General features: G+C 40.2%; 1 protein-coding gene across 2 annotated transcripts in view; it reads left to right on the top strand.

Annotated features, from left to right (window-relative positions):
• Positions 1–14204, top strand: part of KIAA1549 (KIAA1549 ortholog) — a 147475-nt gene that overhangs the window by 94308 nt on the left and 38963 nt on the right. For both annotated transcript variants that reach the window (XM_048500175.1, XM_048500176.1), the window contains exons 8-10: positions 3189–3334; positions 8143–8320; positions 12860–13041. In XM_048500175.1, coding sequence (XP_048356132.1) covers positions 3189–3334; positions 8143–8320; positions 12860–13041 — 506 coding nt within the window. The remainder of the gene's footprint in view (positions 1–3188; positions 3335–8142; positions 8321–12859; positions 13042–14204) is intronic.

Raw genomic sequence — 14204 nt, 5'->3', positions numbered from 1 at the left:
TTGTGATATTCTGCTAATATAAAGAGTCAGTCATGAAAAGCACTTTTAAAAATAAAAATAATGTCCACGATTCCAAAATTACATCTAAAGTAGATAAAAATTAGGTGTAGTTGGGGGGAAGAAGCCCCCAAAATGACACATGAAGTGTAAAGGGAGGCAGGTTTTGATTAAAATAATTATGTCACACTCTTTTATTGTTGATAATGTAAGGCACTTTTGGCAAATCTAATTTACTCTGTTTGTTCTACCAGTTTAATGTCATGCATTTTGGAATTCAGCTTTATAATTAAGAAAGAAAATTCAAAAGAAAGAGTAGAAATTAAAAACATAACAACATGTAGTTTCTTAAGTTCAGTTTTATGTAGTGTATTACTCTACAATTACTACAATTACTTAATATTTACTCTTCAGCAAAGTATGAAACAAAATGATCGAAGATGATGATTGTAAATAGTATTTAGAACTGTATAAATTATTTGACCAGGAACCTTGATCTACATTTGCTATTTATCTTATAAATTATTGTAATTTCTACCTTTATGACTATTATTCTGGCTAAGCATCCAGAAATTAAGGATATCTAAAGTGAATTTATGGGGTTGAGTGCAGCTAGATTTTTTCATTCACTCTCAACTGATTACCCTGCTTTCATAATTCATTTTTAATTCAGGTCTCAAGATCCTTAACATAACCTTTCGGGTGGTCCAAGGGGACCCTCTTCTCTCTCTTTTTCACCAATAGAAAAGCTGGTTGGCTCCCAGAGCTGCTGCCAAACATTGGCTTTTTGAAATTCATTTATTTAAATTTCCATACCAACTTAGGTTTTCGGACTCAAATGGTAGACTTGTGTCAAGTTACCCCTTGCTAATCTGTTCTGTATAGTATCTTGGAGGAAAGGGGAAACCAAATATACCGCCAAGACATAACAAATACCCAGCTACACAGAGCACTCCATACTGTGCCATGAACAGAGACACATCTTACTGAAGATGCCAGCTGTAGATACAGTCAAAATGTTAGGAGCTAAAACTACTAGAACATGGCCACCCAGGCTGGGAAAAACCACAACATACCACCAAGAGCTCCTTGGTGAAAAGAAGGGATAAAAATATAATATTAATTGGCTGCCTCTTATGAGCATCACCTGTGCATCACCATAATGTAGGGACATGGGATAAGTTAAGCAAGATTATACGAAGGGAAAATTTCACAGTGCAACTTCACTTGCTCTGGAAACTTCCCTCTTTCTGGTTTTTTTAGTAAGGGCTTCCTTCAAGGGACCAGACACTAGTATGAAACATTTTTCCTCTAACGGCTTAGCAGTTTTAATGTAATTTTAAATTACATATTAGTTGTGAGTCACTGTCTTCCACAGTCAGCACCCCCATAAGTAAACTGACAGTCATGTTCCACAAAACACATGTTAACCTAAATGCTTTGGAATCACTGTTTTGTTTTTGCTATTGAAGAACTTGCAGTGGTCACCATCCGATAGACATGATTGTATTATTGGGGAATGTTTAATGTACCTGTTTTGAGGCTTATTTCTATCACTTTGCTTGTTTTTTTTTCTGTGTTGGAAATCAATAGGATTCACTCCAAGTAGGACTACAAGAATTTTGCCCTAATTGCCTATCTTTGTTCTAGTGCAGGGGTAGGGAACCTGCGGCTCTCCAGATGTTCAGGAACTACAATTCCCATCAGCCCCTACCAGCATGGCCAATTGGCCATGCTGACAGAGGCTGATGGGAATTGTAGTTCCTGAACATCTGGAGAGCCGCAGGTTCCCTACCCCTGTTCTAGTGAATGAATACCTGAATCTGTTTGTTACCAACTATGTATGATTTTCAGGATGCCTTACAAAAATTACAAAACTTCATAACCTGAAGACCAGTAATAGTAAAACTATTATTAACAACAGTTTACTTGGGCAGCAAAGAAACAACTATCAATCAACATGTTAAAGAACCAAAACATCTATTTTTAAAGATAGTTTCAGAGTGTGACTATGTTGGTCTGAAATAGAAAAGCTAGGTTGATCCAGTAGTACCTTAGAGAACAAAAGGATTTTCAGAGTATAAGCTTTCAGGAGTCAAAGCCACTGGATGTGAATCTAATATAAAAAGTAATTTAAAATAGCAGTTTAAAAAGAGTGTAGAAACTGTAACGACCATGTGTACGTTTTATGGGGTTGAATGCAGGTGGATTTTTTCATTCACTCATAACTGATTACCCTGCTTTAGTACATTCATTGTCAATGCAGGTCCCAAGATCCTCAACATAACCTTTTGGGTGGTCCAAGGGGACCCTCTTCTCAACAAACAAACAAACACGTGGTAGAAACCAGGCTTATAATAAAATGAAAGGTTTGGATCATGTGGATCTGTTTAATGCTTTCTCTAGATCATGGAGGCTTCCCTTCATACAACAGTTTCTTGGCATTGTGGAAAGCTTGTTATGCTAGGAGAAGTTGTGCCATTCACTGTATCCAACCCTGAGAGACACTGTATTGTCCTCCAATTTGTATTTGGGCAGTGCTCAATTTACTGTTCCAATTTCTAATCCTTGCCACAAATGATCTTCCTCTTTTTGTTGTACACGTTTCTGCATATTTTAATATAATTTTATCCTGTCCTTCCTCCAAGAGCTCAGGGCATTGTCCATGGTTCTCCCCTCCTCTGTGTTAACCTTCACAACAGTCCTGTGAGGTAGGCTGGGCTGAGAGGAAATAACTAGCGTAAGATCACCCAGTGAGCTTCATACAGAGTGTGAGATCTTTGTCTGGCCCCCTAATTTCTAGATCTCTCTGATTTTGTCTGGTTAAATTACTTCACATATAAGCACACTGTTAATGTCTGAGGTGGTAACAAACGGCAGATTTATTTCAAAGAAGCTTTGGATCAACACAGGCATTAAGCATCAGGCCTTTATTCTAAAGTAGGATGAAAAAGAAAAGTCTTACTGCTAAGCAAAAAGAATGCTTGCTAACAAGGTTCTGAACTTACATGCACATAATATAAACTATCATTTCACACGTCAAGGTATATCCATTAGCAATGATAAACTTCCATAATTCCCCAGGATCCTGTCTACTGTTTGGGGTGGTATTAGTAATCATTGGATCACTTACATTTAAAGCTGTATATTCCAATACTACTTTTTTAACTTGTATATTTCTTTCCACGTAGTGATTCTGGGTGTTGTAAACAAGAAAATTCAAGAGGACGTATTCCAGGCTGACATGGAGCGGAAACTAGCCCAGTTATTAAATGAGGCCTTGGGCAGAGGACGGATATGGAGAAGGGCAACTTTTGCCGGGAACAATGCTGTGCAGGTAACACTAGAAGAGAATTCATGTGGAATCTGCACAAAGCAATCCCCCCTGTTCTTTGAATTATATTTCACTGTTGAATTCCTGGGGCTAAGTGGTGGTTCAGTTGTAACATAAAAAATAAGCAGAATCCATCCGTTGTGACTTTTCCACATAGCTCCTGTAATTGCACGCCTGTCCCTGTTTTTGGTCTCAAGTGATATCTATTTCAGATGTTGTGACGGCAGGTTGCTAGCAGGGACATTCTTCAGGATTCAGCTCTCCCCATTGTCTGAAAGTGTTACCTTTGAGTGGGCAATGGAGTGCATCCATTTTGAATCTTTTTGAGAAGGGTAGGCTTTATAAACTCCATAAAATACATCCATGTAAACCGATGAACAGTAACGCATCAGGCGCTGCATGGTCTGCCGCTATTAACGTGTGTGTTTATAATGTAGGACAACAGTAATTCTTCGTATGGGCTGAATCCAAACATCATTTTCTAACAAAAAGAAAGGAGACAGGATGTTAGCCATTTCCCCTCACACTGTGGACCTTCACTTGGCTTCCCACAGTGTTGCTGAGGTAGTTCAGCAAGGTTGCAATGAGTAAGGGAATCGATGAAATTTGCTTCCCTTCTGCTTTTGGAAGTAACTTGCACTTTAGGAAACAACTTTTATGTTATTCAACACTTTACTGACATAATCGTCACGTTTGTTTTTTTAAATCATTGGGGGGGGGGGGGAATTGCCAGTGGAATAAACTAAAAAAAAACAGAAAGAGGGGTGACTCATAGTACAGTCCTTTATATGAGAATCGGGAGGTCTGTTTTCCTGTGAACATTGCGTGGTTTGAGAATCTGAGATAATTGCACTGAGTAGGGGTTTTACTTTCTGTTGTTCTTTCGTTATTGCTTCAGGTAGATTAATTTTTTTTCCTCTTCTCAATTTGCTTTCTCTCCCATGTCCCTGTCAATCTCAACTCCTCCTCATTCTCCAAGCATGGTAAAAGAAACAAGATTTTCTAACACATGAGAGGCTGCGGTTAGATATAATAAAATATAGCATCCTGAGAATGTTTGCACATAGGCTGAAGGAGATGGTTAAAAAGGATATGCGGCTTAATAGATTATATGAGAGATTCCACATTTATTTCCCAAAAGTTTATACCTGTTTTTGGTGTGTTTTTCTTGCGGTTAAGTGTACCTAGAAGATCTGCTTTTCTAGAATAGAATAGAATAGAATAGAATAGAATAGAATAGAATAGAATAGAATAGAATAGAATAGAATAGAATAGAATCTTTATTGGCCAAGTGTGATTGGACACACAAGGAATTTGTCTCCGGTGCATATGCTCTCAGTGTACATAAAAGAAAATACATTTGTCAAGAATCATAAGGTACAGCACTTAATGATTGTCATATAGGTCTAGTAAGCAATCAGGAAACAATCAATAGTAATAAAAACATAAAATGTAAAATCATAAAATAAAATGAAATGTTCCTAGTTCCTAGTGACCTGATTACAAAGTTATGCTCAAGGCTAATAAAATATTTTAAGTTCCTGAGTAAGGTGCAGCAGTGGTATAGTGGTTAAGAGCAGGTTCATTCTAATCTGGAGGAACCGGGTTTGATTCCCTGCTCTGCTGCTTGAACTATGGAGGCTTATCTGGGGAATTCAGATTAGTCTGTGCACTCCCACACACGCCAGCTGGGTGACCTTGGGCTAGTCACAGCTTTTCGGAGTTCTCTCAGCCCCACCCACCTCACAAGGTGTTTGTTGTGAGGGGGGAAGGGCAAGGAGATTGTAAGCCCCTTTGAAAGGGGGGATATAAATCCAAACTCCTCCTCCTCCTCCTCCTCCTCTTCTTCTTCTTCTTCTTCTTCTTCTTCTCCTCCTCCTCCTCCTCCTCCTCCTCTTCCTCCTCCTCCTCCTCCTCCTCCTCCTCCTCCTCCTCCTTCTTCTTCTTCTTCTTCGTCTCAGCCCACATTCAGACATTTCAAGCAAACCTCTGTTGGTTTTCAGGCATCAACTTCGCTTGTTCCTCTGCTTATGCATGCTGTTTCTCCTCCCGTCACTCACGGGATTGAAGTTCTTGGAAACCTTGAATCAAATTGCTGTACTGTTCAAATCAAGCTCTGGGGCAAACTCAGATTTCTTCCTTCTCTACAGACTGGAATTCTAATTGTGGATTAAACTGCTTTAGAGTTCCTGTGACTGGGAAAGGAAAAACACAGTTTGCCCAGATGCCTGCATGTGAAAATCATGGCAAATTGGAGTTTGGATGAAGGCTTCTGAAACTAGGTTGTGCTGCATAGTGCAATTGGGGTGGAGTGGGGTGGGGGGAGAAAACAAGCAGGTTTTGTGGCAATGACAAACTAAGGTTCGTCTGGTCAGTAGTAGCTCTGACAACTCAAGCAGATGTGTTTTTCCAGTCTTGGATATGCTAAGGTAGGCAAAGTGACTGTGTCTTCAGATCATCTTATAAGCAGTGTTAAGTTTTTGTTTTAGTGATGATCTTCCTGTCATGTACACCATCTGTCATGTACACAGCAAACTACATTTGAAACAAGGAAATTTTAAAATATGTTTCATTTGCGGTAAGGATGACAGGCTACTTCCACACAGAGATGATTCTCTGTGTAGCTCCCACAGTTGCTGCAAATGCAGCAAAATTCACAGTTGTGACAGAGTAATCACATGCAAGGCCTCCTCCACACATGCAGAATAATACACTTTCAATCCACTTTCAGTGTACTTTGTAGCTCTGCAGAATTGCAAAATCCACTTGCAAACAATTGTGAAAGTGGATTGAAAGTGCTTTATTCTGCATGTGCGAAACGGGCCTAAGTTTCCTCCTCACTTGTCCTACCTCAACCCTCTGTGACTGCCATTTCCCCTTCCGTGGAGTTTGTTCAGACTTTTTTTTAAAAAAAGGTAATAGCTATAATGCTATAGCATTGCAACTGCCTGTTGAAACCGTGAATGGGATGCCCGTTTCGTTTCTTTAAAAGTCTCTTTTCCCTTGGATTGCAGAGAAGAAATGCACAGCTGGTATCTTTCCCCTTGTAACTTTTCAGTCAGAGACTGATTTCTTCTTTTCAATGAAAGCTGGGAACTAGTAAATTGTTGCAGCGGGACATTATAATAATACCAATATAGCTGATACTGATCAAAGAAATAAGTGGGAAAAACCCTCTAGTGAAGGGGGGGGAAATGGCTGCCATACGGACTGAGGTAAGGAAAATGGCGCAGGCCTGGGCAGGATGTGAAAGCACATGCACCTTCTTATCCTTATTTTGTGTAAAAGGCTCATTGGCTGCAATCTTTCCAAAATGATTGTATCAAGCAAGGCTGGGTTAAGGTCACAGCAAAGCAAGGAGAAAATATAGAAACAGAACAAATACCGGACAAAGTCATGTGGATGCACCCGAAAACAGTTCTTGGAACGAAGCCATGGCAGATCAGTTTGTCTAAGTGCAAACAGCTAGGGATAAGCATTAGAAAGTAAACAGTGTCCCTCGATATGTATGCTTAACCTTCACCATGACTCAGCTGGTGAAATTCTAGATTATTGCTGTTGAATTTATACTTGCTGTGTGTGACTTTTCAGATGTTAATTATGAGCAATTTTTAGTCCACCTTCATGAGATTTATATCTTTTCATCTCCTTTGGTTTCCAGTCGTGATTAATTTGTTCTCATATTGGTTTGCTGTTCTGAGTCAGGCTTTTAGATTGGTAATATGTTACCTTAACTGTGGATTTTGAAATGGTAGCTGATAGGCAGGTAGCTGCAGTTTTAATCTGGTTTTTTAAATGAGATGAGCAATTTGTTTTTCTGCCCTTGAGTTGCGTGTTACAGATTCGTAAGTAATTTTAATGGGATGTTAAGGTTTTAAATGTTGTGTTTTTTTGTAGTACGGATTTCTGTTGGCTGCCCTGGAGGCTTACTTTGACCAAATAAATAAATATATTTGTAAATAAATTGGTAGTTGATTTATAAAATGGTGCATCAGTAGTTCACCACTTATAAACTGTTCTAATTTGGCAGAAATGTATGTGCGTGAATGTAAATGAAAGATGGCAGGGAACATTATTATAAAGGCAGGGCAAAATACATGGTGATCCTGGAGGTTGGTGTATTATGTTACTATGCACAGCATGGATGAAATGAAATCCAGTTAAAACAGTAAATGATATGCCTGTCATGGATGTGAAGCATTCCCAAAGGGCAGTGAACTGGCAAAGCAAGGTGAATGGTGTCCTTAAACCTATAATGATTGACAGTTCCTTTCTGTAATATGTTAGCTGCTCCTAGTCTTGCTTTTGCACAGAATAGTGCAATATACCGTCTGCTAATCTTGTGGAGGAGTCATGAACTACTTATTATAAAAAAGACTGGGAGTCTTCATATTGAATTTTTTGCCCAATTAAAGTCTAGCTTGAGGTGTCACTATAGGTCTGTCTGATACACTGAACGAGACTTTCAGTCATGGTGTTTATTGGACTTTTTCGAGGTGACGTCAGCAAGAATGACAGAGCAGTCACAAACAACAAATGATAGCTGGAACTCTGTTATGACACGGTTGATACCTTTCTTTCATGCTCCCTTGTATTTGAATGTTTGCATTTCAACTCATTATTTCTCATTTGGTGTATAGAAGGAGAATTTGGCAAGGGTAGAATTCTGTAAAATCTCCAAAGGATTTCTGCCTTTTATCTTCAGCTTTGGGGTCCTATAGCTTCACTGGTAGAAGGCCCAGTTTGAGTCCCTCCTGAGCACCTTAAATACAGGACTTTTAATCTGACTCATTATTTGTGTCTCTTTCCAGATTGTGAATATTTCCCAAATAGAGGACATTGACAACCCAGTCATGCTGGTTTATTTCGTGGAGGATCAGGATGGTGAAAGACTCAGTGCTGTGAAGACATCTGATCTGATTAATAGAGTGGATATCCAAAGAGCTGCTATCATCCTAGGATATCGCATCCGAGGCCCGGTGGCACAGCGTGAGTCCTGTTAAGAAATACTCTGATAAAAAGATTTATTCAGCATTTTTGAGAAAATATTGAATACGAACAACGATTTACAGTGTGATCCCCTAGCCGCATGGGGAGCCATTCATCTGAAGCATTTACTCATTTATTGAGGAGATTATTATAATACAAGAATAAATATTGCATATGATCTCCTTCCCACATAGTGATTGACAGTTCCTTTCCCACATAGTGATTGACAGTGGTTCTCAACCTTCCTAATGCCGCGACCATTTCATACAGTTCTTCATGTTGTGGTGACCCTCAACCCTAACATTTATCCATTTTACAGATGGAGAACACTGATGCAGAGAGTCTTAGGCGACCTCGTGAAAGGGTTGTTTGACCCCCAAAGAGTCCCGACCCCCAGGTTGAGATCCACTGAGTTAGACCATTCTGAACACACTGACTTCAGTAGACTTCAGTTGTTCTCCAACTGTAGTTTCTTCGATTTATGCTGCTCCAGAGCCAAACAGTCAATCTCTTCAGATATTTTCTTAAAACAATCAGAATTACTGGGAGAGCACAGAAAGCCTCTTGGATATGCTTCTCCACAAAAAGAGAGCAGGTCTAGGATTTTCTGCTCCCTCCATGCAACACCCCTCACGTCAGGAGAAATGCTGCTAGAACACGGCCATAAAGCCCGGAAACCACACAACACCCCAGTGATTCCGGCTGTGAAAGCCTTCGACAACCCCTCGCATTGCTGGTCCTTTGGCTATAATCCGTACCAACAAAGTTTGATTTAACAAGGACTTTTAAAAAAGTTTTATTTCTATCTCTATAAATTACAGCTATCCATATATATAAAAAACTAACAGTGACTTTGTTAGTCACACCCTAATTCCGAAACGGCTGGACGGATCGCCCCCAAATTTTCACATGACGTTCCTCCCTGTTCTGGGCAGGTAATCGGATGGCCTTCAAATGGCTGAAAGTCCATACCTGAGCCAGGTAAAACGTCTTTTTCCTGGCACACCAGGCCATGAAGCTGGCTGTGTTTAACTGTCACCCTTAGAATGTCCGTGCAGCATGTCTGTGGCCTGAGGGGTTGGTATGAGGGCTTAGAATGTTCGTGCAGGTGGGCAGAGATGAGCAGTGAAAACAGTAAATAGGTAATACTGATAGATAATACGAGTGGAAGTGAAACACATACACACTTTGCCATGTGAGTCGTCAGGTGGGGTTCCCCCCCCTCACCACGCATGAGTAACTTTCACTCTCTGTGCCTCACCCACTACTACCACACAACACACATACTCTCATACACATCCAGCTCATCCCTCACACACACCTCACTCCTGCCCTCCCCTCACATCCAACCACCACTTACCCACTTCCTCCACCCATATTCATCAAGCAGCCTCTCTTTTACTAAAAGCGAGCTGGAGTTTGCCTTTTTTTCTTCTTAAGAAAATCTGCTGGGTGGGGGGCTGTAACCAACACTACTGGCTCCTCGCTTCTTATGCTTTGCAAATGGCCCTTTTAAGAACCCAGAGAGCTGGCCCCTCGATCTGTGCGCCCTCACCACTCCTGCCTCCTGCTGCCTGACTGGGATAGCCTCCTTACCCCAGCTCTGCCTTACCCAAGCCAGGACTGTGCATGTCAACCAGCCTCATGGACAGCGGGATTCGCACTCTGGACAGTTCCGTTGTGGAATGGAAAGGGTTACATTATACTAAAAAAAAAAGACACCACCATATAACAATGTGAATTGAAAAGGGAAAGATGGATTCCATTTGACCACCCCAAAAGGCTATGCTTCGGATCATTGGACCTGCATGGACATCTGTGTGGGTTGTGGACTGTGGTGAGAAGGACAATTGCCCCAGCAACGCGTGGCTGGGCCCCGCTAGTAAAATTATAGGCTTACTGCATACCATACTATAAATAAACTTTACTTTAGACATACATTAAAGTCTGTAGTCCTCTAACTGTATCCGATAGCCCCATCACTGCAATATATCTGAATGAAGATTTTGCATTACCAGACTGTCCAGAACAAGCCAGCTGGATCAGACCAAAGTCCATCTAGTCCAGCTCTCTGCTACTCGCAGTGGCCCACCAGGTGCCTTTGGGAGCTCACATGTAGGATGTGAACGCAATGGCCTTCTGCGGCTGTTGCTCCCGATCACCTGGTCTGTTAAGGCATTTGCAATCTCAGATCAAGGAGGATCAAGATTGGTAGCCATAAATCGACTTCTCCTCCATAAATCTGTCCAAGCCCCTTTTAAAGCTATCCAGGTTAGTGGCCATCACCACCTCCTGTGGCAGCATATTCCAAACACCAATCACATGTTGCGTGAAGAAGTGTTTCCTTTTATTTGTTCTAATTCTTCCCCCCAGCATTTTCAATGAATGCCCCCTGGTTCTAGTATTGTGAGAAAGAGAGAAAAATTTCTCTCTGTCAACATTTTCTACCCCATGCATAATTTTGTAGACTTCAATCATATCCCCCCTCAGCCGCCTCCTCTCCAAACTAAAGAGTCCCAAACGCTGCAGCCTCTCCTCATAGGGAAGGTGCTCCAGTCCCTCAATCATCCTTATTGCCCTTCTCTGCACTTTTTCTATCTCCTCAATATCCTTTTTGAGATGCGGCGACCAGAACTGGACACAGTACTCCAAGTGCGGTCGCACCACTGCTTTATATAAGGACATGACAATCTTTGCAGTTTTATTATCAATTCCTTTTCTAATGATCCCCAGCATAGAGTTTGCCTTTTTTACAGCTGCCATGCATTGAGTTGACATTCCCATGGAACATTCCCATGACATTCCCATGGAACATGCATTGAGTTGACAGTCCCAAACTCTAAATAAACAACACAGTTTTCTCCTACAAATTCCAATATCTGTTGCTGCACGTGCTGATAGCCTCTGTAATTGTTCCAGTACAATGCAAATAATTTCCAAGGATCTGCATATTTAGCAGCAGACCAACTTTTCAAAGTCCACATATCTATGCAATGATATTTTGTTCATTGTCCACGTGAACCATGCTTTGTTTAACCACAGTCTTAAAGATAAGTACCAACTAGTCCTCCATTTCTGTACAGTGCCATTCTTGCTGTAATAACCAATTGAGATAATAGATTTTTAGGCAAATTCATACAAATGGGGCAGTCGTTCAGTAAACAGATAATTGGTGAGTAATTAAATGTACTGGCTGATCTGGGTTTTCTAGGCTGTGTGGCTGAGGTCTGGTAGTTTTAGCTCCTAATGTTTGGCCAGCATCTGTGACTGGCATGTGGGTGAAATGTTAGGAGCAAAAACTATCAGACCATGGCCACACAGCCCGTAAAACCCACAACATCTAGTTGATTCAAGTCGCAGAAGCCCTCAACAATACAATTAAATGTACATTGCAAAACATCTTCAGGCTCTTTATGCACATTATTCTGGTATTTTTTAACAACTGGGCAAGTCCACCATAGATAAATAAATAGAGTTATATGAATTGTGACAGTACCCCTTTTACAGACCTACAAACTTCTTTTTTTAAAAAAACAACTTTTTAAAAAAGGACAGTACTTGGACTGGGGTGCTATCCAGCATTCACTTGCCTTTTTACGAGAGGATTATAGACTTGAAGGAACCAGCGGGGGGGGGGGGGGGGGGCCCTGAATAAAAATAACTAAGAAACTGTTTTTTAAGTGGTATGCACGGCTTGGTTGTTTCTTTGTTTTCCTTTTCTCCAGCCCTCTTACTATTACAAAGTTACTGGAGAGCTGGGATTCTGAGAAAACATAACAGTTACAATGCAAAAATATAACTTCTTTACCTTAATTTAAAAGACATTTTCTGTATCAGTCAATTATTCATAGGTTTCCAATTCTGACCTTTTTGTTCACTGCAACTTATCAACTGTATTTTAGAATTTACTTGGTGTTTTTCAATGACTATGAAAAGAAGGAGAAGCAATACACAGTGACACCGAGTTGAGTTATCTCCATATTAAAATTGCTTTAGGCGGCAGGATATATCAAATCCATCAGACAGCATAAATTTCTTAAGGTCATGTGCAATTGTGTTACTTTTTAAAATCAGAAAATGCTCTTTCCCTTTTATTTTCCACTTCCTTCAGGAAGCTTTAAATGGTTTGCATGGGGCTCCCAGCCAAACTCCTACCCAATTTGTTAATGTAAGAGCACCATATGCCAGACTCCAGAGTCTGGGTTGCCTGTGGATCTTGTTTTCTCTGCTGGTAGGAAACATGGTACACTGCATGAACAAAGCAGATAATCTGCAAGTCTGCCATGCAGTCAAGCATCAGATATACCTAGAATTCAGTTGATACATGGACCAGTCATTTTCCCTACAGTTCAGCCAATAAAGGGATAAGAGCCATCTTCAAGGCCAGGAGTTGTCAGTCTTAACTTTGACTCCACTGCTGCTTCTTACGTGTATGCTTTAGTGAGAGCTGATGAGTATATAGCATTAGAATGTTGACACATTCATAATGGAACTGCAAATGAAATTCTGATTCCCCCTATCCCATTTCAAAATTTGCAGCTGTGGAAAGGATTAAAGAATCACCTCCAGAATCTCAAAACAATCTATGGATTATTGTTGGTGTTGCAGTCCCTGTGGCCGTGGTACTCCTTATCATCATCATTTTATACTGGAAGCTCTGCCGTAGTGACAAGTTGGAGTTTCAGCCAGACACCATGAACAACATTCAGCAACGTCAGAAGGTAAATAATTCAATTAATTGGTTTACGAAAACATGCATACCACCTCTCCTCTGGATAGACCAGCTCAAGGTGGGTCACAAGATAAAAACAATGTCGCAATAAAAGCATTACAACAAGAGTAAATATTATGTATCAATTAATTAATTAAAGCCACTAAGTAAACAATAAAGAGTTCACTTTGGTTATTAAACAGAATAGAACATTTAGCTCCATAACAAGGCAATTTTAGCAATAAGGTACCGGTAGGTAAGAGTGCTGGAATGTATAAGACCCAGACAATTACGAGTTACCCAAACAGTTATGAGGAAGAACTGGGGCAATGCTCTTTATATATTATTATATTATTATAATATATTATCTCAACATGGATATTCTGCTAATTAGCTGAAGTCTGTTCTATCACTTGTTCTTAAAGCTGCTTGCCTGCCAAGTATTTTAACAGAACATTTTTCAGAAGAATATGCTAGGGATAAATAGGGAGAACTAAGGTTTGTAACCAATTTTCGTTGTTACAGTTTCTAATTAGCAGCTTCTTCAGAATATTAATTGCACACTGGCTTCAGTAACTTAGGTAAAAAAATAGATTTGGTAATGCATTTCATCATACATTCATTTGTTGGTGTATGAACCAAAATACTGTTCAAGCAAAAAAGCACTTCTGGGGAACATATTTCAGACACAGCTATTTATAGACCATTGGGTGAACTAGAACAGCATAGTCAGATTTTAATTCTAGTGTCTGCAGACTACTTTTTCCTCAGTAGATTTATGTAATCTGTAGCTGAACTGACCTTGAGCTGAAAATTCTCCTCAGGATTTCCTGCAGGTTTTGGGGGAGGTTTTTTTGGTCAAGATTCATTAGGCAAACCAGATTTGCCCCCTGGTTGTTTAAAGTTCGTGTGGCTCTACCTTTCACAAATAACTGTGAGAGTAATGACAAAAGGGCAGTTAAACATCTAATTTGAAAGGGGACATGTCTGATGGGAATCATTTGTGTTAGGACCCTTACTCTTTTACACAAGGGAATCCGAACATTCTTCCCATGGAACCTAATCAGACGTTTTTATCTGTTTAATTCATCTTCATCCAAAGTCTTCATCCAAAGTCATCTGTTTAATTCATCTTCATCCAAAGAACTCAGAGTGGCATGGAGAGTTCTCCCT

Source organism: Sphaerodactylus townsendi, linkage group LG06 (genome assembly GCF_021028975.2).
Source record: "Sphaerodactylus townsendi isolate TG3544 linkage group LG06, MPM_Stown_v2.3, whole genome shotgun sequence".
In the NCBI taxonomy this organism is placed as follows: Eukaryota; Metazoa; Chordata; class Lepidosauria; order Squamata; family Sphaerodactylidae; genus Sphaerodactylus; species Sphaerodactylus townsendi.
This window is presented reverse-complemented; position numbering and strand designations above follow the sequence as displayed.